General features: G+C 45.3%; 1 protein-coding gene across 3 annotated transcripts in view; it reads right to left on the bottom strand.

Moving 5' to 3' along the window:
- The window catches only part of LOC115476928 (IgGFc-binding protein-like), a 920,282-nt gene that overhangs the window by 577,451 nt on the left and 318,595 nt on the right, over positions 1-24,236 (bottom strand). For all 3 annotated transcript variants that reach the window (XM_030213515.1, XM_030213514.1, XM_030213517.1), the window contains 2 exons: positions 12,347-12,914; positions 8,976-9,571 (listed from right to left, as the gene is read on the bottom strand). In XM_030213515.1, the coding sequence (XP_030069375.1) occupies positions 8,976-9,571; positions 12,347-12,914 (1,164 nt within the window). The remainder of the gene's footprint in view (positions 1-8,975; positions 9,572-12,346; positions 12,915-24,236) is intronic.

Raw genomic sequence — 24,236 nt, 5'->3', positions numbered from 1 at the left:
ACACTTTTGTTGGTTTCTGTTTGGAGTTCTTCTGTTGGTTAGAGCTTGGGAGCACTTATGTCAGTTTAGGATTTAGGAGTACTGCTGTTTCCAGCTTGTTCTAGTCCTGGTCCCTGTGTCATCCAGTAAGTCCTGCTGGCCACTCGAACCCAGGGGCTCAACCCTTGGAGGGCGGTGGCTAAGTGCAGGTGAAGCTGTACAGACCAGTTCAGGGTGCTCCAGTCCAGGGTGCTCCAGTCCGGTGTGTTCCAGTCCCGTGTTCCAGTCCTGTGTCCTCCAGTCCGGGGGATTCCAGTCCAGTGTTCCAGTCCTGTGTCCTCCAGTCTGGGGGATTTCAGTCCAGTGTTGCAGTCCAGTGTTGCAGTCCTGTGTCCTCCAGTCCAGGGGATTCCAGTCCGTGTGTTCTGGCTCACTGGGCAGTGCCTGCAGTCCCTACCGGTGCCAGTGTGCTTGCCCAGCGTTGGTTGGTGGGTTTTGCCTGCTGCTGCCGCTCCTCGTCAGCAGCCCAAGGGCTCACGTTTGCTCCAGAGCCCGGTCCTGCGGGCTCTGAACCTGAGAACCTGACAATGGGCCACAAAGCCGAACTGGAACCGACTCATACACTAGGGAAGGGAAAAGAACAATTAGGGGTCCCAGAAGGGACTGGAGCTCAAGCAGCGCCCACAGCACCAGGCAGTCACACAAAGGGAAGGGCGACAGACCACACTGGCAGATACAGACTACAACCAGAGGGAGAGAATACAAACAAAGGCTACGCAGTAACCCAGGTAGCGGAGGGTAGAGCCCACAGGGAAGAAGAGAAAGCCAGGATCAGAGCATGACACTATAGACTCGGAACCTAAAAGAGCGAAGCTCCACAGAAATGGCTGAGCAGGAAAAAACAGACTGAAGGAAAAGACTACTAGAATCCCCAGGTGGAGGAGGGCCAGGACCCACCAGGGCCAAATCAAACACAGCACATCAAGGGCAAAAGCAGACAGAAAGACAAGGCAGCTTCTAACTAACTAAATCAGAAAAGGGGAACAGGGCTCACCAGAGCCAAAAGCAAATGAGCCAAAGCAGACTACAGAGAAAGGCTGCTTTCAAATAAAAAAACAGGAAAGAAGCAGGGCTCACAAGTGTGCAGAAAGGGTTAAAGCAGATGACAGAGAAAAGCTGCTCAAAAGAGGCAGGGCTCACAAAAGACACAAACAATAAACACTGCACACAACCAGTTAAATCAGAGACTGAGAAAGACTGCCTAAGAAGGCAGGCTACACAAGAGTGCAGAAAGGGTTAAACAGGCTGGAGGGAAAACAAAACAAACAAAGCAGGAACGTGCTTACCACAGACAAGTCAACACCACAGCTGGGCAGGGAGAGACTAGGCAGAGGAAAGGCAACAGACCCAGCTGCACTGCAGTGAAGCAATCAGGGACACGCTAGTAAGAACCAGAACACAGAAATCACAGACAAAGAGAAGAGTAAACAAACTACAGAGAATACACTCTGTGCCACAAGCTCAGACCAAGCAGAACCAGAGCTCACAGCTGCAGGAGATAACGCTACAGCGTTCACTGTAGGGAGAGGTAAGTTTAAATAAGGTCTGACGTCTTCTGCCTCAGACGTCAGCTCAATCCCTGACAGGCCAATCAAAAGCGAGTCCCAGTCATTCCCCTGCCTGTCTCAGTAGAATCATAAGAGTTGTGCTGGGTTCTGTGTTCCTGCTTGCCTTTTCCTGCCTTGCCTTGTTCCAGTGTTCCTACCAGCCTGGTCCATCCTTGCCTTGTTCTAGTGTTCCTGCCTGCCTGTTCCTGACTTTGTTTGTTTGCAGCCTGCCTAGACTTTTGTTTTGTTCCAGACTTGTCTGTCTGATGCTGGGCTTGGCCTTTGACTCTTCTTTCTTGAGTTCAGTACAGTATCCTGGACTTTGCCAAGCGTCTGTGTCATCAGCCATCAGCGAGGACCTGGGCTCCACTTGCATCGCACAGGTGGAGCCAACCTCATTACGGCCCAAGAGCTCACTTCCCTCATACCGTGACACCTGGTAGTAACATATATTTATTTATTTTTTTTATTTTTGTTACATTTGTACCCCGCGCTTTCCCACTCATGGCAGGCTCAATGTGGCTTACATGGGGCAATGGAGGGTTAAGTGACTTGCCCAGAGTCACAAGGAGCTGCCTGTGCCTGAAGTGGGAATTGAACTCAGTTCCTCAGTTCCCCAGGACCAAAGTCCACCACCCTAACCACTAGGCCACTCCTCCACTCCATTATAGATATATATAGATTTGCATTGTCAGAAGAACACACATTGTTTAGCAAGAGGAAAGTACCCACAGAAAATGCACTAATTCGCTGCAGGCACTTTTTCCCTAAGCAGTTTTCAAAAGGAAAGTATTTTTTTTTTCTTTCCATTTGAGAACTGGTGGAAGATCTGTAGACTTAACAATTATGCGCAGAGTTTTGAACACTGTATAAGACGTTATTTCTGCAAGTTACTAAGGCAGAGATGGTACACAGGCAATGTGCTGGATCTATTTTATACTTAAACCTTCCTTTTCAGAAAATATCTCGTCATGGAAAGCGAGCAATAATGCAATATACCATAGGTACAGGATGATAGGCAATATGAATAACATCTGATCCAAAGGCAAATTTTCTTAACATGGACTTATTCAACGAGTCTACCACTTAATATTTTATCTTCTCATTAAATATCTGTAAAACCCAGTTATCATTTATATGCTTTATTAATAGAACTGTAGGCCACATTGAACCTGATCCTGCTTGGGATATTGTGGGATATAAATGTCAATAAATAAATACACAATCAGTTTAAATAGACCTATAATTTTCTAGTGTGGGGATTCAAACCAAAATATGCATTCCCAAACTATCCCAAACACTCTTTCATATCACAGTTTCAAAAGGTATTCCCACAATGTGCTAATTCATAATCAACTTATCTCAAACGGGGATCTTCAGAATTTCAAGTACTTCCACCATCCGGGGACTAAGCCTCAGTAGTTTTTATGATGTTGCTTACATCGTCATCGATCAACCCGTGATTTTTTATTTTTCTACAAAAAGCGTTTTTGTTTCTTTTCACATTTTCATTATAACTTCTCATAACTGTAACTCCAATATGCTTCTGAACTCCATACTTCATTATAATTTATCCACTAAAACTTAGCTTTTCAATGTGTTACAGCAGCACTTTTCCTCCCAGCTCCAACCTCCGCTGACTTGGCCAGGTTTCGAAAATTCTTCTTCAGGGAAAAGGCATGCTGAAGAGAAAAGTACAATATCATATAAAACAGTTGGCCATCAGAGCATATCATTATTTAAACCAGAAAAAACTTATTTTGGGTCCTACCATTTCTGTGTATGTTCCTACATACAAAGAGAAAAAATGGCTGCAGCGTCTTCCACAGCCGCTCTGTTTTAAATAGGTCACAGCTGATTGTAAAACTCACATCCTGATTGGGCTGCACTATCTTTGCAACTACCAATTAGATCAACGACCACCAGTCCACTTCTAAATTCAAACCTTGAGGTTGCAGCGTACGTAGCTGAAAAATCCATCTTTGTTCTTTATAGTTTAACAGAAATCCAGCATTACCACCCTCCCACCCCAACTGAATGTGATCCAAAACACGCCATTGGTTATCATCTACACAATGGTTCATCTCCAACCAATGTTGAACTATAGGAGCTGATAGTACCCTGTTCTTAATACGGGACTTGTGTTCAGTAAGCCTAATCTTGATCGGACGACAAGAGCGCCCAATATACATCTTTTGGCACGGACACACAATAACATATACAACATTGCTGGAATTGCAGTTCATTCGTGAATGTGCCAATTTAGAACATGAGGATCCAGGAGGTGTCCATGTTGTACCCTCAATAGTATGTTTACACCACTGGCAAGACTCACACTTAAAGTGTCCCAGCGATTCAGGGGATTCCAAAACATAGTCCAATCTTTTATAAGACAACATCTCCCCTATAGTTTTACCTCTCTTAAACGCACAAAATAAGTTTTTTCTGGTTTAAATAATGATATGCTCTGATGGCCAACTGTTTTATATGATATTGTACTTTTCTCTTCAGCATGCCTCTTCCCTGAAGAAGATTTTTCGAAACCTGGCCAAGTCGGCGGAGGTTGGAGCTGGGAGGAAAAGTGCTGCTGTAACACATTAAAAAGCTAAGTTTTAGTGGATAAATTATAATGAAGTATGGAGTTCAGAAGCATATTACAGTTACAGTTATGAGAAGTTATAAGAAAATGTGAAAAGAAACAAAAACGTTTTTTGTAGAAAAATAAAAAATCACGGGTTGATCGATGACGATGTAAGCAACACCATAAAAACTACTGAGGCTTAGTCCCCGAATGGTGGAAGTACTTGAAATTCTGTTGATCCCCGTTTGAGATAAGTTGATTATGAATTAGCACATTGTGGGAATACCTTTTGAAATTGTGATATGAAAGAGTGTTTGGGATAGTTTGGGAATGAATAAATAAATACAAGCAACAAATGTGCCTATATGAGATTATAAAATTGCCTTCCCCAAACTTGCACACAATATCACATTTGCTCTAAAGCAGGAGTGACTTTGTGTATGTGCTGGTAACTACTGCAACTTACTCCTCACCGGCCTCCCACTTAGCCATCTATCCCCCCTTCAATCTGTTCAGAACTCTGCTGCACGTCTCATATTCCGCCAGAACCGATATACTCATATCACCCCTCTCCTCAAGTCACTTCACTGGCTTCCGATCAGATACCGCATTCAATTCAAGCTTCTCCTTCTTACCTACAAATGCACTCAGTCTGCTGCCCCTCACTATCTTTCTACCCTCATCTCCCCTTACGTTCCCGCCCGTAACCTCCGTTCACAGGATAAATCCCTCCTCTCAGTACCCTTCTCCACCACCGCCAACTCCAGGCTCCGCTCATTCTGCCTCGCCTCACCCTATGCTTGGAACAACCTTCCTGAGCCCTTACGCCAAGCCCCCTCCCTGCCCGTCTTCAAGTCTTTGCTTAAAGCCCACCTCTTCAATGCTGCGTTCAGCACCTAACCCTTACCGTTCAGTGAATCCAGACTGCCCCAATTTGACTGCCTCTATCGGACCGACCGTTCACTTGTCTATTAGATTGTAAGCTCTTTGAGCAGGGACTGTCTCTCTTTGTTAAATTGTACAGCGCTGCGTAACCCTAGTAGCGCTCTAGAAATGTTAAGTAGTAGTAACAAACTGTGTATTTGATACACGAAGAAATGTCGGTCACACCACCACTCTCCCTGTTCTCCACCTTTGATAATGCCCACACATATTTCAAGAGATTTCATTTGTATTGTGCTGACATCATGTGAATCATAGTTATGTTGCATGATTATTCTTCTATTTTGTATATTATGAGGGGCATTTTTGATATAATGTCTAAATTCGATTTTGGATGTTTTGATGAAAAAAGCCAAAAATCAAGTGGCAAACATAGCAATGTTTGAACCAGAAAACATTTTTGTTTTGAAAATGGCCATTTGCTAAATTGTTTTATGCTCTGTGTGTCTAGCTTTTTAGGACCATTTTTGAAAAAAAAAAAAAAAAAAAAAGTTCAAGGGAAAAATGCACAAAAACAAGCCATTGGGATATATGGGGGGGGGGGGGGGGCACACAGATATCCTTCCAGAGCAGTGGGGCACCCTAGGGGGCATTGCAGTGGACTTCACATAAAAGGTCTTAGGAAGCTATTACAGCTAAAAGAAAATTCTTCAGAAAATGGAAGAAGGAACCAACTGAAAATAATAAGAAACGGCATAAGGAATGCCAAGTCAAATGCAAAGCGCTGATAAGGAAGGCTAAGAGGGACTTTGAAAAAAAGATTGCGTTGGAGGCAAAAACACATAGTAAAAAATGTTTTAGGTATATTAAAAGCTGGCAAAAGAATCGGTTGGAACGCTAGATGACCGAGGAGCAAAAGGGGCCATCAGGGAAGACAAAGCCATAGCGGAGAGTAAATGAATTCTTTGCTTCGGTCTTCACCGAGGAAGATTTGGGAGTGAGACCGGTGCCGGAAATGGTATTCAAAGCTGACTAGTCAGAGAAACTTAATGAATTCTCTGTAAACCTGGAGGATGTAATGGGGCAGTTCTACAAACTGAAGAGTAGCAAATCTCCTGGACCGGATGGTATTCATCCCAGAGTACTGATAGAACTAAAAAATGAGCTTGCAGAGCTATTGATAGAAATATGTAATTTATCCTTAAAATCGAGTGTGGTACCGGAAGACTGGAGGGTGGCCAATGTAACGTCGATTTTTTAAAAAGATTCCAGAGGAGATCCTGGAAATTACAGACCGGTGAGTCTGACATCGGTGCTGGGCAAAATGGTAGAGACTATTATTAAGAACAAAATTACAGAGCATATTCAAAAGCATGGATTAATGAGACAAAGTCAACAAGGATTTAGTGAAGGGAAATCTTGCCTCACCAATCTATTACATTTCTTTGAAGGGGTGAACAAACATGTGGATAAAGGGGAGCCGGTTGATATTGTGTATCTGGATTTTCAGAAGGCGTCTGACAAAGTACCTCATGAAAGACTCCAGAGGAAATTGGAGAGTCATGGGATAGGAGGTAGTGTTCTATTGTGGATTAAAAACTGGTTAAAAGATAGAAAACAGAGAGTAGGGTTAAATGGTCAGTATTCTCAATGGAGAAGGGTAGTTAGTGGGGTTCCCCAGGGGTCTGTGCTGGGGGCCGCTGCTTTTTAACATATTTATAAATGACCTAGAGATGGGAGTAACTAGTGAGGTAATTAAATTTGCTGATGACACAAAGTTATTCAAAGTCGTTAAATCGTGGGAGGATTGTGAAAAATTACAAGAGGACCTTACGAGACTGGGAGACTGGGCATCTAAATGGCAGATGACGTTTAATGTGAGCAAGTGCAAAGTGATGCATGTGGGAAAGAGGAACCCGAATTATAGCTACGTCATGCAAGGTTCCACGTTAGGAGTCATGAACCAAGAAAATGATCTAGGTGTCGTCGTTGATGATACATTGAAAACTTCTGCTCAGTGTGCTGCTGCGGCTAAGAAAGCAAATAGAATGTTAGGCATTATTAGGAAAGGAATGGAAAAGAAGAATGAGGATGTTATAATGCCTTTGTATCGCTCCATTGTGCGACCACACCTCGAATATTGTGTTCAATTCTGGTTGCCGTATCTCAAAAAAGATATAGTGGAATTAGAAAAGGTGCAGAGAAGGGCAACGAAAATGATAAAGGGGATGGGACGACTTACCCATGAGGAAAGGCGAAAGCAGCTAGGGCTCTTCAGCTTGGAGAAAAGGCGGCTGAGGGGAGATATGATAGAGGTCTATAAAATAATGAGTGGAATTGAACGGGTAGATGTGAAGCGTCTGTTCACACTTTCCAAAAATACTAGGACTAGGGAGCATGCGATGAAGCTACAATGTAGTAAATTTAAAACAAATCAGAGAAAATTTGTATTCACTCAACGTGTGTAATTCAACTCTGGAATTCGTTGCCAGAGAATGTGGTAAAGGCGGTTAGCTTAGCGGAATTTTAAAAAGGTTTGGACGGCTTCCTAAAGGAAAAGTCCATAGACCGTTATTAAATGGACTTGAGGAAAATCCACTATTTCTGGGATAAGCAGTATAAAATGTTTTGTACTTTTTTGGGATCTTGCCAGGTATTTGTGATCTGGATTGGCCACTGTTGGAAACAGGATGCTGGGCTTGATGGACCTTTGGTCTTTCACAGTATGGCAATACTTATGTACTTATGTACACATTTAACCATTATCCCCCTTATATTGTATGGTGAGCCCTCCATAACCCAACAAAATCCTACTGTACCCAACTGTACACCAATACAATAGCCCTTATGGCTGCAGGTGGCACCTCTATGTGATTACAGGAGGTTTTTGGTGGGTTTGGGAGGGCTCACACTTTCCACCACAAGTGTAACAGTTAGAATGGGATATGGGCATGGGTCCTCTTCTCCACAGTGCACTGCACTGACCACTAGGCTACTCCAGGGACGTGCTTGCTGTTCTAATAGGCCTGGCCATAACATCTGAAGCAGTCATAGAGGCTTGTATGGACTGTTTCTTTCATGTCTTTGGGGAGTGGGAGGGGTTAGAGACCACTGGGAGAGTAAGTAGGGGGGTCATGCCTTAATCCCTCTCTTGGTCTTTTGGTCATTTAGGACACCTTCTTGTGACTTAGTCGTGATAGAACCAGGTCTAGCCCAAAACATTTCTAACCTTTAGTCCTGGACGTTTTTGCTTTGTTCCATTATGGCAGAAAAACATCCAAGTTTTGGGAATGCCCAAATCCTGCCCCCAAATCAACTGAATAATGAGCCAATTAGCACTGATAATTGGAATTTTAACAAGCAATTATTGGTGCTAGTTGGCGTTAATGAAAATTTACACTCCAAAATTTAGGCGCAGGATCCGTGCGTAAATTTTACATGCAGGTCCAAAAAGGGTCATGGCTATGGGAAAGTCATGGGCAGATTAGGGCAATCCTTTAATCTATGCACGTTGTTATAGAATTCAGGAGATCCATGCCTAACTTAGGCATGGAGAATTACACTTGGGTTTCACTGGTGTAAATGGCCGTGCCCAAAAGTAGTCACAGTTCCCGGTGCTAAGTGCTGTTCTATAAATGGTACTTAGCTTTAAGCACCATTTATAGAATAGTGATTTTTTGGCGTTGATTTTTTTTAGGCACCATTTATAGAATTCAGTCCAAAGTGTCTATACATACTGGATATAGAGAATCTTTCTAATATACCAGTTTAAAAATGCAATGTGTCTGTTCAACTAAGAGGAAAGAGGCTTCAAGCTGGGAGAGAACAGAAAATGATGCAATCACTGTGAAAGTCTCCTTTCACTAATTTCATCAATAAATATATGATCTAAGAAAATACATTATGATACAGTTTGAATCCCTTACCTCGATGAATCCATTCTCTTCTCTCCTCACTGTTAGCTTTTGACCATACACTTCCAGAGTCACCAGTTTAGTAACTGTCACTTTCCCATTTCCCCATTTCTCATTTTCCACATTGACAGTAAAAGCTGGGCCATTTGTGGCTCCAGGGCATGGCTTGACCAGCGTGTAAGTGCATTCGCCTTGAAAGTCAAATTTTCGGCCATCAAAAGATTCATAATGTGGGTCGCCAATAGCAGAACAGGTGGCAGAACCAACTGGATAACATTTCTGGACACCATCCACCACTTTGCACTCCTCATTTGGACCGCAGGAGATGGCCTTGCAGGCAACAACTCCACCATCTTGACATGTGCACTCCTGGCTGCACTGGTTACTTGGATAGAATATCTCATTGGCCTTGTAATATAATCCTTCATAGATGCATCCACATTGAGAAATGGAAACACACTGGTCACCACTCAGAACAAAGCCATCATTGCACATGCAGCCTTCTTTGCAATTGCTGTCACATCCCAAGGGGCTAGAGAGGTCCCGACAAGTGATAGGACAACCACCAACACACACTTCATAGTGACTGTTTACATTACAATATGGGGCTAAAATTGAAAATGAAGAAAATTAAATGTAAAAATTTAGTGCTACACCTATACAAATATTTGTATAGCAATGTCAGTATACACAACAAAGAGCAGATCAAACTTTTTTTTTTGCACACCTAAAAGTACACATGGTGAAAATTGGTGCATATTTGTAGAGTAAGCATGCTCAAATGAGTTTTGGTGGAGTCATGATTGTTGCTGCACTGGCATGACAGCATTCACTGTAAATGCTAACTATATAACCTGTTATGAAGCAGGAAATAAGCAGATTATAGGCAGGAAATGGGTGTGGACTACAATGTGGACTGCACATTGCAGTTATTACACAGTCACTCATCATGCACTACCAGTCACTTGGGAAGATAGCATGGATGCATTTACTGCCTCTGAATAGGTCAGTACACTTTACCTCTGGATTCTGTATATGGCACTGAAATTTTGGCAGGGAGTCAAGATGCACGCATATCTTAATGAGCTAACGAGCCATTAACTAGTAATCAATTGATGGTAACGATCAATTATTGCAGTTAATTGGCACTAAGTGGAATTTGAATGCATATCTGCCTCTTGTTCCCCAATACCCTAGAGTTCAACTGAAAGGGGGCATGGCAAGGGGAGGGGCAAGGACATTCCAAAAATTTGCACATAGGGTTACAGAATAGCCTCATTTCTACATCAGAATGCCAAGAGTTGGGCACCAGCACTTATACCAGGTTTCAGATGGTGTAAATACCAAAGCCCACCCACTTTAGGCTTGGGCATTGGGCTGCTCTCAAGCCCACTCAAATGCTCCCTGCAGAATAAGTCTCTTGTCCCTTGCCTAGTTGCCTCCTTTGAGTTCTTTCTCCCTCTCCAGGTATACCCCATCTCTGTTCTTCTCTCCTCTCTGCTCCCTCCCATCAGGCAACTCAGCATCACCCCAGCCCCTCCCTTCCTTGTCTACCCCCTCAAATGTTCATGGTTGGGAAAAAAAGCAGAACATAAGGCAGCTGAGCCCACCCAATTTGACTCTTTCCATGCATGGTACATGCAACATCTCCCCATCTTAATCTCTCCTCTGTGCACCCCCTCCCCCTGTTGGGCATCATTCTTATCATAAGATTGCCAATTCACCATGCCCCCCACCCCAGATGGAAAAGCAGTGCACCAATTCACCCCGCGGAGCCTCACACTCATGCACTTTGCAAGTCTCCTCTGCCGGACTTAGTCCCATCCTCTCTAGCGTGAAGTGTGCATCAGAGGGAGGACTGGCAGTGCATGACCCACGACAAGGCTCCATTGTCTGCTGTGCTGTTCACCAGTCTGGCACTGAGGTTTGTGAGAGGAGGAGGACAGGGGAGATAAGAGCATTGCAGTTTGATGAAGAGATGGCAAACGAGAGAGGTGGAGATAAGAGAACAGAGATGGGGAGAAGTCAGATGAATTGGGGAGAGAGAAGATGGAAGGGTGAGACAGACAAGGAGGCTGCAGAAGAGAGAGTGGGCTATTAGGCAGCTAGTGGGGATGGAAGAATGGATGAGAGAGCAGAGATGGGGAGAAGATTAAGGGAGGGGGAGAGATAGACAAGGAGGCTGCAGAAGAGAGAGTGGGCTATTAGGTAGATGGTGGGGATGGAAGAATGGAATGGCAGGTGCTGCGCTGGAGGCATGATTTGGGCTCAGTATCTCATTGCTGCAACCAGGAATCCTGGAACCTACAATGTTCCTGGCTGCAACTACACCAATGTAAGAGTTCAGGGTGCCTTTTTTTTCCATGTTTATTTTTTTGACTCTGGGGTCATGACTTAGGTGGACTCTCCATAGGTGTTTCATTAATCTGCACCTCTAGGGGATCACACAGTTTTATTTAGCTGTAATCATGTGATCACAGCCACAAAAAGATTGGGAAGCACTGCACCACGGGGTCACAATTTAAAGTGACAACCAGCCAGAAATGGCTCCTGGCTGCTTAAATTGCCTGTGTGGAGATATGCAATGATATTCAGAGGCACTTAACCAATTAGTACTGCTGAATATCACCACAGACAGCTAAAGTGAAAGCTGGCTATTTTGTGGGCAGTCCAGGAGCAGAGCCAATGCTTAACCACCTAAGTTAAGCAGCCATATTGGGCCACATAAAAGTCAGTCCAGTCTTTGGGGGTCTCTTACAAAGCCATGCTAGCATTTTTAGCTCATGGTAAAAATCAGCTGGTGGTAAATGCTGAGACACCCATGGGTGTTTCAATGTTTACCACCAGCTAATTTTTACCGTGGGCTAAAAACACTAGTGCAGCTTTGTAAAAGACCCCATTTATATGGTATCACTTAGCTAAGTGCTGAATATTGCACTTAAACATATAAGAGATTGACAGCCGCATAAACCCAAATATTCAATGCTGGTGGCTGTAAATGGCCCAGCACTGAATATCCAGGAATAATGCTGCATCCGTCGGCTAAAAAAAAAAACACTCACTGCTGCTAGCTGAATATCTATGCCAAGATAGCTGTTGATATAAATACTCATGATAAAATTTACGCAATTAGTTTGCATGTTTATTTCTTTTATTCATGTTTATGAATTCTAAGTGCAAGCATTTAATTCCTATCTAATTCATTGTTATCAGTCTTTCTGATCATTTTGTACTCTGACCTATAACCATTGTCACACAGTGAGTGGGTTTCAGAATTAGGATTGAAATCAGGATCTGGTTTCAGAGACTTATACTGTAACTGCAAAGTTAAGTTGTGAATCCCATAATCCCCATATCACCGAAGAATAGCTCAAGGAACTTACTGCAGAATGTATCTGTTCTCCAGGGATACACTGTAATACCAGCTCTCTGACATTCTGCAGTGTAGGCTGCAATGACTTCACAGAAGATATGTTGCCAGCCTTTGTAGAAGCAAGAGTCATAAACACAATCTTTGAAGTAGCCTTCTGGGTTCAGCCTGCTATTGCATTCTCTGAAGGGGCCGTTCTGATCCAGAAGAATTCCACAGTCACTCTTGTTTTCTCTTTGATGTTCTTCCATGGCTGCCATTTGTGGGCATGATGGGTTTATGTCCTCAGTGCATCCTGGGACATCTTTAACTTTCCAGCTTTTTCCAAAGACAGAAGAGTCTGAAGCTATGGCACCACCTTGCATGACAAAGTCATCTGTTCTATTGCCATTGAAGTTCCCACACAGACCGCAGATGGCATCAGCATATGTATTTGGGATAGTAACTGTGACAAAGCTCTTCTGATCATAAGTGACTTGGGGACCAGACTTGACCTTGACCACCACTTCCCAGCACGATCTGTATATTATGATGTCACCATTGGCAAAACTCTGAGGCAGGTTTAGCAACCGATCATTCACCTGTGAGTCATTGAGAAATAAAAAATAAATCTGTGGCCATGTTCTTGGATAATACACTCATGAGATCCTGTTCTATATTAAGGTGCTAATTTTCAGACTGGCTACGTAGAAGAAAAGCAGAAGCATAGATGTATTTTCATTTTTAAAACTACTGAGGGAAAAAACACCCAGAGATCAATATTCAGCCTAACCAAGACACTTTGAAATTATACCACAGTTTATATGAAGGGCAACTGTATACCTATGTGCGTGTATTTATGCACATCATCATAAGTGCTAAAATAACTGACACTTGTGCAAGTATGTGTACTGTGTGCTATTCTATGAAATAGCATGGAAGTGCATTAGTGCATAAATGCAAGGGAGTGAATACATGGGTGGTGCATAGGTGAGATATGGCCACAACACAAGAGGTATATTACGTTTCATTCATACTGCATGAGTATATTCTTTTAATTTCTTATGCTTTATTTTAACTCTATGTTTTCTAATTCAAATATATTATTTTTTCATCCATACACTAAAATGCATTGTCTCGTAATACATGTATATCTAACTTATTTGTAATTTTAACACTCAATGTATAATATATATTTTTTGTTTTTGCACTCCATTTGTATTAATGTCTTTTTACGGACTGCTGTTCTCTTTATGTTTTATTCAAGTGCTTTTTAATATTATTTGTTTTGCTATTTAACAATTAATTTACTGTATGCTTGCTGTATTCATTTATGTTTGTTTTATATTTATTTTTATGTAGATCAACCTGACCCTTGAGACAGGCCTTTGTGCCAAAATACAGCCGTGTTGGGACGTTTTTATGCTGTTTATATTAAAAACTTCTTGATATCCTCCTTGAATCCACTTCACTTCGTTGTTTGTCACATGTCTCCCACATGCGCATTGTGAAGAGTAAGGGGCTGTCCTGTCCTGGGTAGGCCACTAGGTGGCGCTGTTCCCATAGAAATGGGGGGAAAGGTCCAGGTCATGTCATTATTGAGGAGTCCACCAGGGGATCCAGTAGGGGAATGTTTAGCTGGAGGTTGCTAGGACCAAGGAGAGTCCTGGGCTGGAAACAGGTGGAGGTAGTTATGGGCTGGATCCTTCCTGGAATTAGGGGGACGAGCCGGAAGGGGTGGAAAAGCTAATTAACCACCTTATACCTGCCTGAGTAGCAGTGTTGCCAGGTGGGCGGTTTTACCGCCCAATTGGGCGGTTTTCCGCGCCCCGCCGCGGGAAATTTTTGCCCGCGGCGGGTTGCGGTTTTTTGGGCGGTTTTTTAGGCTTCCGGGCGGCTTTTTGGGCGGCTTTTTGATTTTTTTCGGCCGCGGGGGGCGGGGTTAGTGACGTTTTTGGGCGGGGTTAGTGACGTTTTGGGCGGGGCCGATGACGTGGGAGGCGGGGCCGATGACGTGGGAGGCGGGGCCGATGACGGGGAGGCGGGGCTGATGACGGGGAGGCGGGCCCGATGACGTGGGAGGCGGGGCTGATGACGGGGAGGCAGGCCCGATGACGTGGGAGGCGGGGCCGGTGACGGCGGGGGCGGGGCCGGTGACGCGGGGGTGGGGGTGTCAGGGGCGGGGTTTGTGTTTGGGGCGGGTTTTGGGCTGGTTTCTGGCCCGGATTGGGCTGGAAAAAAAATTTCTACCTGGCAACCCTGCTGAGTAGTGAAAGAGAAGGGAGAAGCTGGGACCTGGCAGCTTGAGGAAGAAGATCCCCTTGAAGGTGCTGGCTGAACTGTGTGGACTTGGAAACTCTCTGCTGAAAAGGTGACAGCTGCACTACCAACTGAGAAAGTCTTTAAATGAGAAGTAAATGCTTTTGTTTGGCTGTTTTGAACTGTGAAAGTTTGAGGAACTGCTTTAAGTATGGAAATGGTTTAATTAGAAGACTCTGAGTAACTGCCTTTTTGTTATGTTTGAGTTAAAGAAGAAATAAGCCATGAAGATTATGTTAAATGGTAACTAATAAAGCCTTTAGTTATGAGAAGCCTGGTGTTGGTGGACATTTGTGAATGAAGCTGTGAAGGAAGCTAAGCAGAGTCTGCCCTGGCCAGGTCCTGGAAGGGTGACCAGTTCACAGCATATAATTTACAGAATACTGTAAGTTATAAGCATGATCTGTTGTGCTTAGGCACGCTCACATATGCCTGCCACTGACCAGGTATAAGAAAGTGCACCTAATGCTAGTATTCTAGAATGGACGTTGCATGTACAACAGCTATTATAGAATCCATGTTGAGGGTCACATCATGGAAGCTTCCTGATCAGAAATCTCATGCCTGCACTCGTCTCCTAGCCCCCCCCCCCCCCCCCCCACCCAATTCCTGCTAATTTTACTGTGCTGCAAGCTTATTTCTAGGATAAGCAGCATAAAATGTATTGTACTGATTTTGGATCTTGCCAGGGACTTGTAATCTGGATTGGCTACTGTTGGAAACAGGATGCTTGGCTTGATGGACTTTTGGTCAGTATGGCAACACTTATGTACTTACGTTATTTAGTTTTCCCTTTCAGCCTGATGGTGCTCATTACTGTGCTGGGAACTTAATCTTGGGGTTTTGGTGGAAATTCGCTGGTGCAGGATGGTGGAATGCCGATTAGGATGCCATGGCTGCAGAAAGACCGCACTAAGTCCCTGGCAAGTACGATGGTGGCAGAAACTGTGATGGCTCCTGTTCTTGGACCCACCCCGGATGTGGAGCTGCAGGAGGTGGCTATCAAAGAGATCACCGGACATATGTCTGATATACTGCATGATCGGCTCTCGAAGTTGCACGTCATGATTGAAGACATCAAGGGCTGCATTGACGCTCAGGTGGGCTGCATCCAGCAAGCTAAGGAACAGATTTTCCGCTGCTCAGGTATTATCTGGCTGGGTTCTGGACCTGGAATGGCAGTGCAAAGCCCTCATAGAACAGGTAGAGGATCAAGATAACAGGGGATGCCACAACAACGTCTGACTCATCAGGATTCCAGAGTCGGTAAAAGTCAAGGAGTTGTGGGACGTAATGGAGGTCTGGCTCCCCTAGGACCTTAGTTTGGAGATTGATGGGGCCACATTTGAATGCAGAACAGATCCACAGCATTGGCATATTCAGGGAGGACAAGAAGAAGCTCTGGCCGCCCATTGCTCAGATTTTTAGCTTTTCTGAGAAGTCCCTGCTAATGGCTTGCTATAAAGCTAATCAGACTATGTGCTATTAGGGTGCTAAGTTGTTCTTATTTCAGGATTCTTCAGCTAAAGTCACCGAGCAACGGAGACTGCTGTCATCGTACTGCACACAGCTGTTTCAATCTCTGCTTAAAACTCACCTCTTCAATGCTGCTTTCGGCACCTAACCTTTCGTGAAATATAGTATGCCCTATCAGACGGACTCTACACTTGTCTTTAGATTGTTTAGATTGTACACCTGTCTTTTAGATTGTAAGCTCCTTGAGCAGGGACTGTCCTTCCATGTTAAATTGTACAGCGCTGCGCAACCCTAGTAGCGCTTTAGAAATGTTAAGTAGTAGTAGTAGTAGTAGTACTAGTAATGTGGTATTCATTTTGCCTTGCAATACCCTGGTGAAGTCAGGATCATTCACCACAACATCCAGTGTTTATATTAGAAACACCGGAAACACTGAGGGCCTTCCTGGACCAGCATCCCGCCTAGCCTACTGCATGTGCACACAGATGCTGGCACCCCTGTTTGGCTGTGACTGTTCGGGGTTCAGTTCTCTTACTCAGAACTCCTGGGGGCAATGTGTGGAGGTTTGCCCCAGAACAGCATTGTTCGTGAGCCCTTGGTATTTTTCCAGCAGTTTTTCTGTCCATGCACCCGCTGGATGACTTGGGGGATTATCCCTGTCACCGGCCTCTAGGCTGTGCATTGGACTTCATCCTCTTGCCAGGAGCCACTGTTGAGCACTTTTTCTTTTCTTACTAACTTAGAGCACAATTTTTTGCAGCATAGTTCTATGGTTTACTACTGTTTTTCATGTTCTTGTGAATCTGTGGAAGGCAAGGTGGGGGAGGCAGAAACAATGGCATTTCTGTGGGGTTTGGGTGTCGAAGCATGTGTTTGGAGAGTGTCTGTTGGTGATTGGTTGTAGAAGCGCGAGTGTATTTTGTTTCTGGACTTAGGGTTGGCGGGCGGGGGAGGGAGGGGGGTTGGGATCCCTTTGCACTAGTGAGTTCCGAGGGGACTTGGGAGAGAGGAATAGGTGGTACATGTCTTCTGGGTGGGCTTAGCTGGGAGGTCCATCCGGTAGTATATTGGTCCATACATGGTACATTGAGATTGCTTATTTCAGAGTACTCTAATGGCGTCACCTGAATTAAAATTTGTCACTTTGAATGTGGAGAGTATCCACTCCCCTGTAAAAATAACCCACACACTGCAATCTCTTAAGAGAGATCATGTGGATATTGCCCTGCTGCAGGAAACACACCTGAATAAATCAGACCATCTGAAACTTAAGAGGTACTGGGTTGATGAGTTTTACTATGCTGCATTCAACAACAGGCAGCGGGGAATAGCAATAATGTTCCACCTACACCCTCTATCAAGATCCAGAGGGCAGGTGTGTACTGGTGGCTGGGGAGCTCCAGTGAGTGAAGGTCATTGTCTGCAGTGCATACCCTCCCAATGTGTATTCTCACAAGTTCTTTGCCCAGCTGTCAGCGTTCCTTTCCCCCATTTGATTATTACCAGCTTCTCATTGGGGCAATTTTAATTCTACTAGCGATCCTACCATTGATTGTAACCCCTCCCCCCCCCAAAGGACAGAGGTGCTTGTTAACACCTTGGGAGTCTTTGATATGTGGTGGGCTTTACATACTGTTAAGCAGGATTACATATTTTACTCCTATCCACATGATGTCCATGTTCGTCATGACTACATTCTTCTCTCTCAGGTCTCCTCGATCATGGTGAGCACTGCCTTTTTTGAGGCTGCAGCTCATTTGGATAACTCCCTTGTGGGGATTACTATCCAATTGGGTGCCACAAGTGGAACCCCCAGATGATGTATGAATTCCCACGTTGTACATCCAGGAGGAGTTCCGTATTTATCTGTGGTGGGCTAGGTGTGATTATGAGACAGAAAATGATATTGAACAGGTGGACCCCAGGATTTATTGGGAGGCTGCTAAAGCTGTCCTTAGAGGCAAAATCATACCCTATAGATCTAGACAATAAGATCAGGTCGAGGAACATTGTAGTATTGGCCCAGCCGTTGAAAAAGACCCAGTGGACCTTTTTGGCCTCCTCAGATGATAAATTCTACAGGGACTATATGTCAGTGAAACGTCAATTTCAGGCTGCTTTACATCATAGAGCTAATCACAGCATTAGGCTGTACAAATGCAAGCTCCATCGCTGGGGCAATAAAACTGGGAAGCTCCTGGCCTCTTTAGTGAAGCAATGTTCGGCTAGAAGTTATATTAGTCGGATAAGAGGTGTATCCGATACACTCTTCACCAAACAGGAAGATATTGCGCAAGCATTTATTCACTTTTTTGAGTCATTGTTTGATAAGGGGTAGTTTGATGAACAGACATGCCCTTCCTTTTTCCAGTCTCTGAATCTCCCTTAACTATCGGAAGAGAAATTGCAGGAGATGCAAGCCATCATCAAGGAGCTTAACTTGGCTAAGAAGGGCATAATCGAACGGGGGCGCCCATCTATAAGTGCGGCCATCTTTAAGGCCGGCCCCGTAAAGCGGCGCCCCTAACCGTATTATCAAAACAAGATGGCCGGCCATCTTTCGTTTCAATAATACGGTCGGAGCCGGCCAAATCTCAATATTTGGGCCGGCCTTAGAGATGGCCGAGATTGTTTTTTTTTTTTATTGATTTTCAAAATGATACATTCACAATAATAAATGTATGGCAATCAGGAAATACATCCAAAAGAAAAAAAAAACATCCATTACATTCTCATGGATTTTTAGAAATTGTCTTACATACTTTGACCACAAATAAAACAATCAAGTTACAAGGTAATAATCATAGGAAAAGTTGAGTAAAAACTCTTATTACAGACATAAGGAGGACAAAATCGCAAGCTTTGCCAGTGGTTTTAGCTCCCTACTGGTGTCACCGAGGCTTGAAGGCAGTGGTGTGCTGGTAAATTTTTAACAACAGGCTCTCTCCCCGGTCCACCTCGGCCCCCCACCCCCCAAATTGCAGAGCTGGCTATAGCCGGGGGGGGGGGGGGGGGCAATGCATTACTCTCTCCAGGAAAAAACTATTAAATGATCCCAGGTTCCAATCTAATTCATGTTTAATGTGGGATAAAATGCCATAAATAAGTAAATAAATAAATAAATATAAACTTTTAATGTTGAGCACCTGATTCTCAAGGTGAACATATTCCAAACACTATAATGAAAATAAAATGAGTTTTTTTCTACCTTTGTTGTCTGGTGACTGTTTTTCTGCTCATGCTGGCCCAGTATCCGATTCTGCTGCTATCTGTCCTCTTAACTCCGTTTCCAGGGCTTCCTTTCCATTTATTTCTTTCCTCCTTTCTTCTTCATTTCTGGTCCTCAATTTCTGCCTATTTTCTCCATCCATTTGCAGTTATTCTCCTCTCTTCCTTTTCCCTCTTCTCATCTCATTCCTCACTCTTCCCTCCCCTCCACCCATATCCAGCATTTCTTCTCCCTCCCTTCCCTCTCCTCCACCCATATCCAGCAACCCTCCTCTCCCCCGCCCTCCATCCACCCACCCATGTCCAGCAGCCCTGCTCTCCCCTAACCCTCCATCCACCCACCCATGTCCAGCAACCCTCCTCTCCCCTCCATCCACCAATGTCCAGCGACCCTCCTCTCCCCCTGCCCTCCATCCACCCATGTCCAGCAACCCTCCTCTCCCCTCCATGCACCCATGTCCAGAAACCCTCCTCTCCCCTCCATCCACCAATGTCCAGCGACCCTCCTCTCCCCCCTGCCCTCCATCCACCCATGTCCAGCAACCCTCCTCTTCCCTGTCCTCCATCCACCCATGTCCAGCAACCATCCTCTCCCCTCCATCCACCCATGTCCAGCAACCCTCCTCTCCCCCCTGCCCTCTTCTCTATCCACCCACCCACCCATGTCCAGCAACCCTCCTCTCCCCTGCCCTCCATCCACCCATGTCCAGCAACCATCCTCTCCCCTCCATCCACCCATGTCCAGCAACCCTCCTCTCCATCCACCCACCCACCCATGTCCAGCAACCCTCCTCTCCCCTGCCCTCCATCCACCCACCCATGTCCAGCAATCCTCGCCTCCCCCCTGCCCTCCTCTCCGCCATCTTCCAGCCCTCTCCGCTCCCCTGGTCATCCATCTTCCATCTGCCCTCTGCTCCCCGATAGTAGCCCTGCTGGTTTCCTTTCTGCGCTGCCGCTGCCGCCGCCCTGCCTTTAAAAAATTTATTTTCCCTCGAGGCGGCCAGCGTTGAAGCGAAGGCAGCAGGCTCAGCTCAGTTCCTGACTTCGTTCTGTTCCTTCGTATCATGGCTCCGCTCTTGCCCTTGCCAGGAACCAAGCCGAGCCTGCTGCCTTCGCTTCAACGCTGGCCGCCTCGAGGGAAAATAAATTTTTTAAAGGCAGGGCGGCAGCGCAGAAAGGAAACCAGCAGGGCTACTATCGGGGAGCAGAGGGCAGATGGACGATGAATTAGCGGAGCGGGGGAGCGGAGGCAAGCCGGCTCGCACGGGCCAACAACCGGCTCGCAAGATGCCAGAAAATTTAACAAATGGCTCTTGCGAGCCGGTGCGAGCCGGCTCCAGCACACCACTGCTTGAAGGTCCCTACTTTCCTTACTTATTAAGAGGAGCTTCAATTTTTCTGGATCAAAGAATACATAATGAACATTGCCAAAAGAAACAAGACATCTACATGCAAATTTTAATTTAAATGTTCCTCCCAAGGAGAGAGTTTGAGGCCTAAGTCCCAAAAATTCTCGCCTTTTCTTCTGTGTAGATTTGCTAAGGTCAGAAAAAATCTATATATTTCGCACCATAGAACTGGGCTGCCCGAAATTTGAAGTAAAGCCGGAATATATTATTACGATCGGTCTCAAACGCAAAGGATACCAGGAGAGTAGTACGTTCAGTAATAGGCTCTAGTGATATTTCAAGAAATTGAGTAAGGAAGGTTTAATTCTGGAGCTATCTCCAGATTTGACTTAGTTCCTGTAATATAATACGCCTTCACAATCGGAGGAAAAGCTTCTTTTGGAATCTTTAGTATTTCCAAAAAAATATTTCTGTAACATCTCTAATGGAGGCAGTAAAGGGGTTTTAGGAAAGTTCAGAAGTCTTAAGTTATTTCGTCTGAGCTGGTTATCCAGAAATTCTACTTTCCTTTGATCACTTTCTTTCTCCATAAGAACATTTTCAACTAGAGTTTGTAATTTTTTAATTGTGAGAGAATTTGACTCACTTTCTCCTCTTGCTTCACTGTTCTCAACTCTATTTGCTGTTGAGAATTCTTGACCTTCTTCACTTCAGCAGTTAATGCGGATGAAATCTGTTGCAGGGACATAGTCATTGCCTGGATGGCATCCCAGAGGGTGTCTAATGTAACCGTTGCTGGTCTTGTTAATTCGCCGAGCCTTACTGGTGGAGGCGTCTGGATGGAAAAGGGCGTAATCTCTACTCCTCCCGCCCTACGCTCAGACGCCATCGCATCTGGCATCGAAAATCCTACAGGGCCGCTACCAGCTTCCAAACTGTCCGAATGGAGCTCTCCTGTAGGGTCCATCTCTCCACCCGGTCTTGGCGGCGCAACTCTGTTAGGCGGACTCAACGATACCGCCTCCACGCCAAGATCCCCGATAAGATGTTGTTTCAGGGATCCAACCTGGGCAGAAGCTTTTGATCTCAGCGTTTGGAGCCCAAAGGCTTCTAAGGTACGCTGTCTCTGCGATAGATTATCCCCAGTGCTAGGGGCGGCTTTAGCACCAATTTTTCCCTTCCTCTTGGCCATATTGCGGGCAAGGTAAGGAAAAACGCCGAGAAAGCCCACTCGTGTCTCGGAGCTTCAGAACGCTGCTCCTCCCATGGACGCCATCGTGATCTGCCCGAACTGAGTGTGCCGAGATTGGTTTTTGCCGATAATGGAAACTAATGGCGGCGATCTCAAACCCGGCCAAATCCAAGCCATTTGGTCATGGGAGGAGCCAGCATTTGTAGTGCACTGGTCCCCCTCACATGCCAGCCACCAACCGGGCACCCTAGGGGGCACTGCAGTGGACCACAAATTGCTCCCAGGTGCATAGCTCCCTTACCTTGGGTGTTGAGCCCCCCAAATCCCCCGCAAACCCCACTACTCACAACTGTACACCACTACCATAGCCCTTAGGGATGAAGGGGGGCACCTACATGTGGGTACAGTGGGTTTAGGGGGGGGTTGGAGGGCTCACATTTACCACCACAAGTGTAACAGGTAGGGGGGGATGGGCCTAGGTCCGCCTGCCTGAAGTGCACTGCACCCACTAAAAACTGCTCCAGGGACCTGCATAGTGCTGTGATGGAGCTGGGTATGACATTTGAGCCTGGCATAGAGGCTGGCAAAAAATGTTTTGTTTAGGGTTTTTTTTGGGTGGGAGGGGGTTGGTGACCACTGGGGGGGGGGGGGGTAAGGGGAGCTCATCGCTCATCCCCGATTCCCTCCGGTGATCATCTGGTCAGTTCGGGCACCTTTTCAAGGCTTGGTCGTGAACAAAAAGGGACCAAGTAAAGTCGGCCAAATGCTCGTTAGGGCTGGCTTTCTTTTTTCCATTATCAGCCGAAGCCGGCTATCTCTTAACCACGCCCCCGTACCACCTTCGGTACACTGCCGACATGCCTCCTTGAACTTTGGCCGGCCCTGCGACAGAAAGTTGTTGAAGCCGGCCAAAATTGGCTTTCGATTATACCGATTTGGCCGGCTTTAGGAGATGGCCGGCCATCTCCCGATTTGTGTCAGAAGATGACCGGCCTTCTCCTTCAAAAATAAGCAGGTAAGGCACCAAATTTTACAAAGTTTTGCAGGATTTGATTGTGCACACTGTTTTGGCTATGTATGATTCCTTGTGGAGCACTCAGGAGCTGGATTCTGAATCATGTCTTTATCATAGTTCTGCCAAAACCTGGGAAAGATGCTGAGCAGGTGGGATCCTTTTGTCCTATCTCCTTTCTAAACCAGGATGTCAAATTTTTGGCTTCCCTTCTGGCGTCCAGGCTAAACAGATTTCTCCCCCAGTTGATCCACTCAGATCAAGTGGAATTTATCCGTGGTCGGTTTGTGTCCGCTAATATATTGAAAGTTCTTCACATCCTCTGTGAAGGGTGGAATGTCCCTGGGGATGTGAGTCTGGCCAGCCTGGATGCAGAAAAAGCCTTTGATAAGGTTATATGGCATTATTTGTTTAGGGTCTTGGAGCGTTTAGTACTTGGGTGCCATTTTGGGTGGGTTACAGTATAAGAATCCTACAGCCCAAATTGTTCTCAATGACTTTTTGTCCCCAGTGATTCATTTGGGCAGGGCACCCACCAGGGCTGACCACTTTCCCTGCTACTTTTAATCCTTTCATTGGAACCCCTGGAGACCATGATCCGCCAGGCTGCAGACTTGCAAGGTGCCTAGGCTGGTTCACATGAGTATCGCATTAACTCGTTTGTGGACAATATGCTCCTCATTTTTGATCAGGTGAGCACAAACTTGCCTTGCATTATGCAAATTATTTGTGAGTTTGGGGCCTTTGCGGATTTGAAAATTAATTTTATGAAATCTGAAGCCTTGCCAATTTTCTGCCCCTACCAGTGTGCTCAGGTGCCAAATTTTCCCCTTTCGTGGGCGGGGGATGGGGATTAAATACTTACGTGTCTTTTTAAGTGCAGATTACACTTGGTTATACAAGAAAAACATGAGTGATAAGCTGGAGGCCGTTTGTCAGCTCTGAACTTGATGGAAAGATTTCCCTGTTAATTTTCTGGGCCGGGTGGCTTTGACTAAAATGGTCCTCCCTAAGTTTGATTCCCACTTCAGGCACAGGCAGCTCCTTGTGACTCTGGGCAAGTCACTTAACCCTCCATTGCCCCAGGTACAAATAAGTACCTGTATATAATATGTAAGCCGCATTGAGCCTGCCATGAGTGGGAAAGCGCGGGGTACAAATGTAACAAAAATAAAATAAAAATAAATACTGTATTTTTCGGACTATAAGACGCAATTTTTCCCCCCAAATTTGGGAGGAAAATGGGGGGTGTGTCTTATAGTCCGAAGGTAGATAAATTTAGCAGGCCGCCCTCCCTCCTGCCGAGTTTGGGATCGCCCGCCCTCCCTCCTGCCGAGTTCCGGGATCG

This window comes from Microcaecilia unicolor, chromosome 8, assembly GCF_901765095.1.
Source record: "Microcaecilia unicolor chromosome 8, aMicUni1.1, whole genome shotgun sequence".
Classification (NCBI taxonomy): domain Eukaryota; kingdom Metazoa; phylum Chordata; class Amphibia; order Gymnophiona; family Siphonopidae; genus Microcaecilia; species Microcaecilia unicolor.
This window is presented reverse-complemented; position numbering and strand designations above follow the sequence as displayed.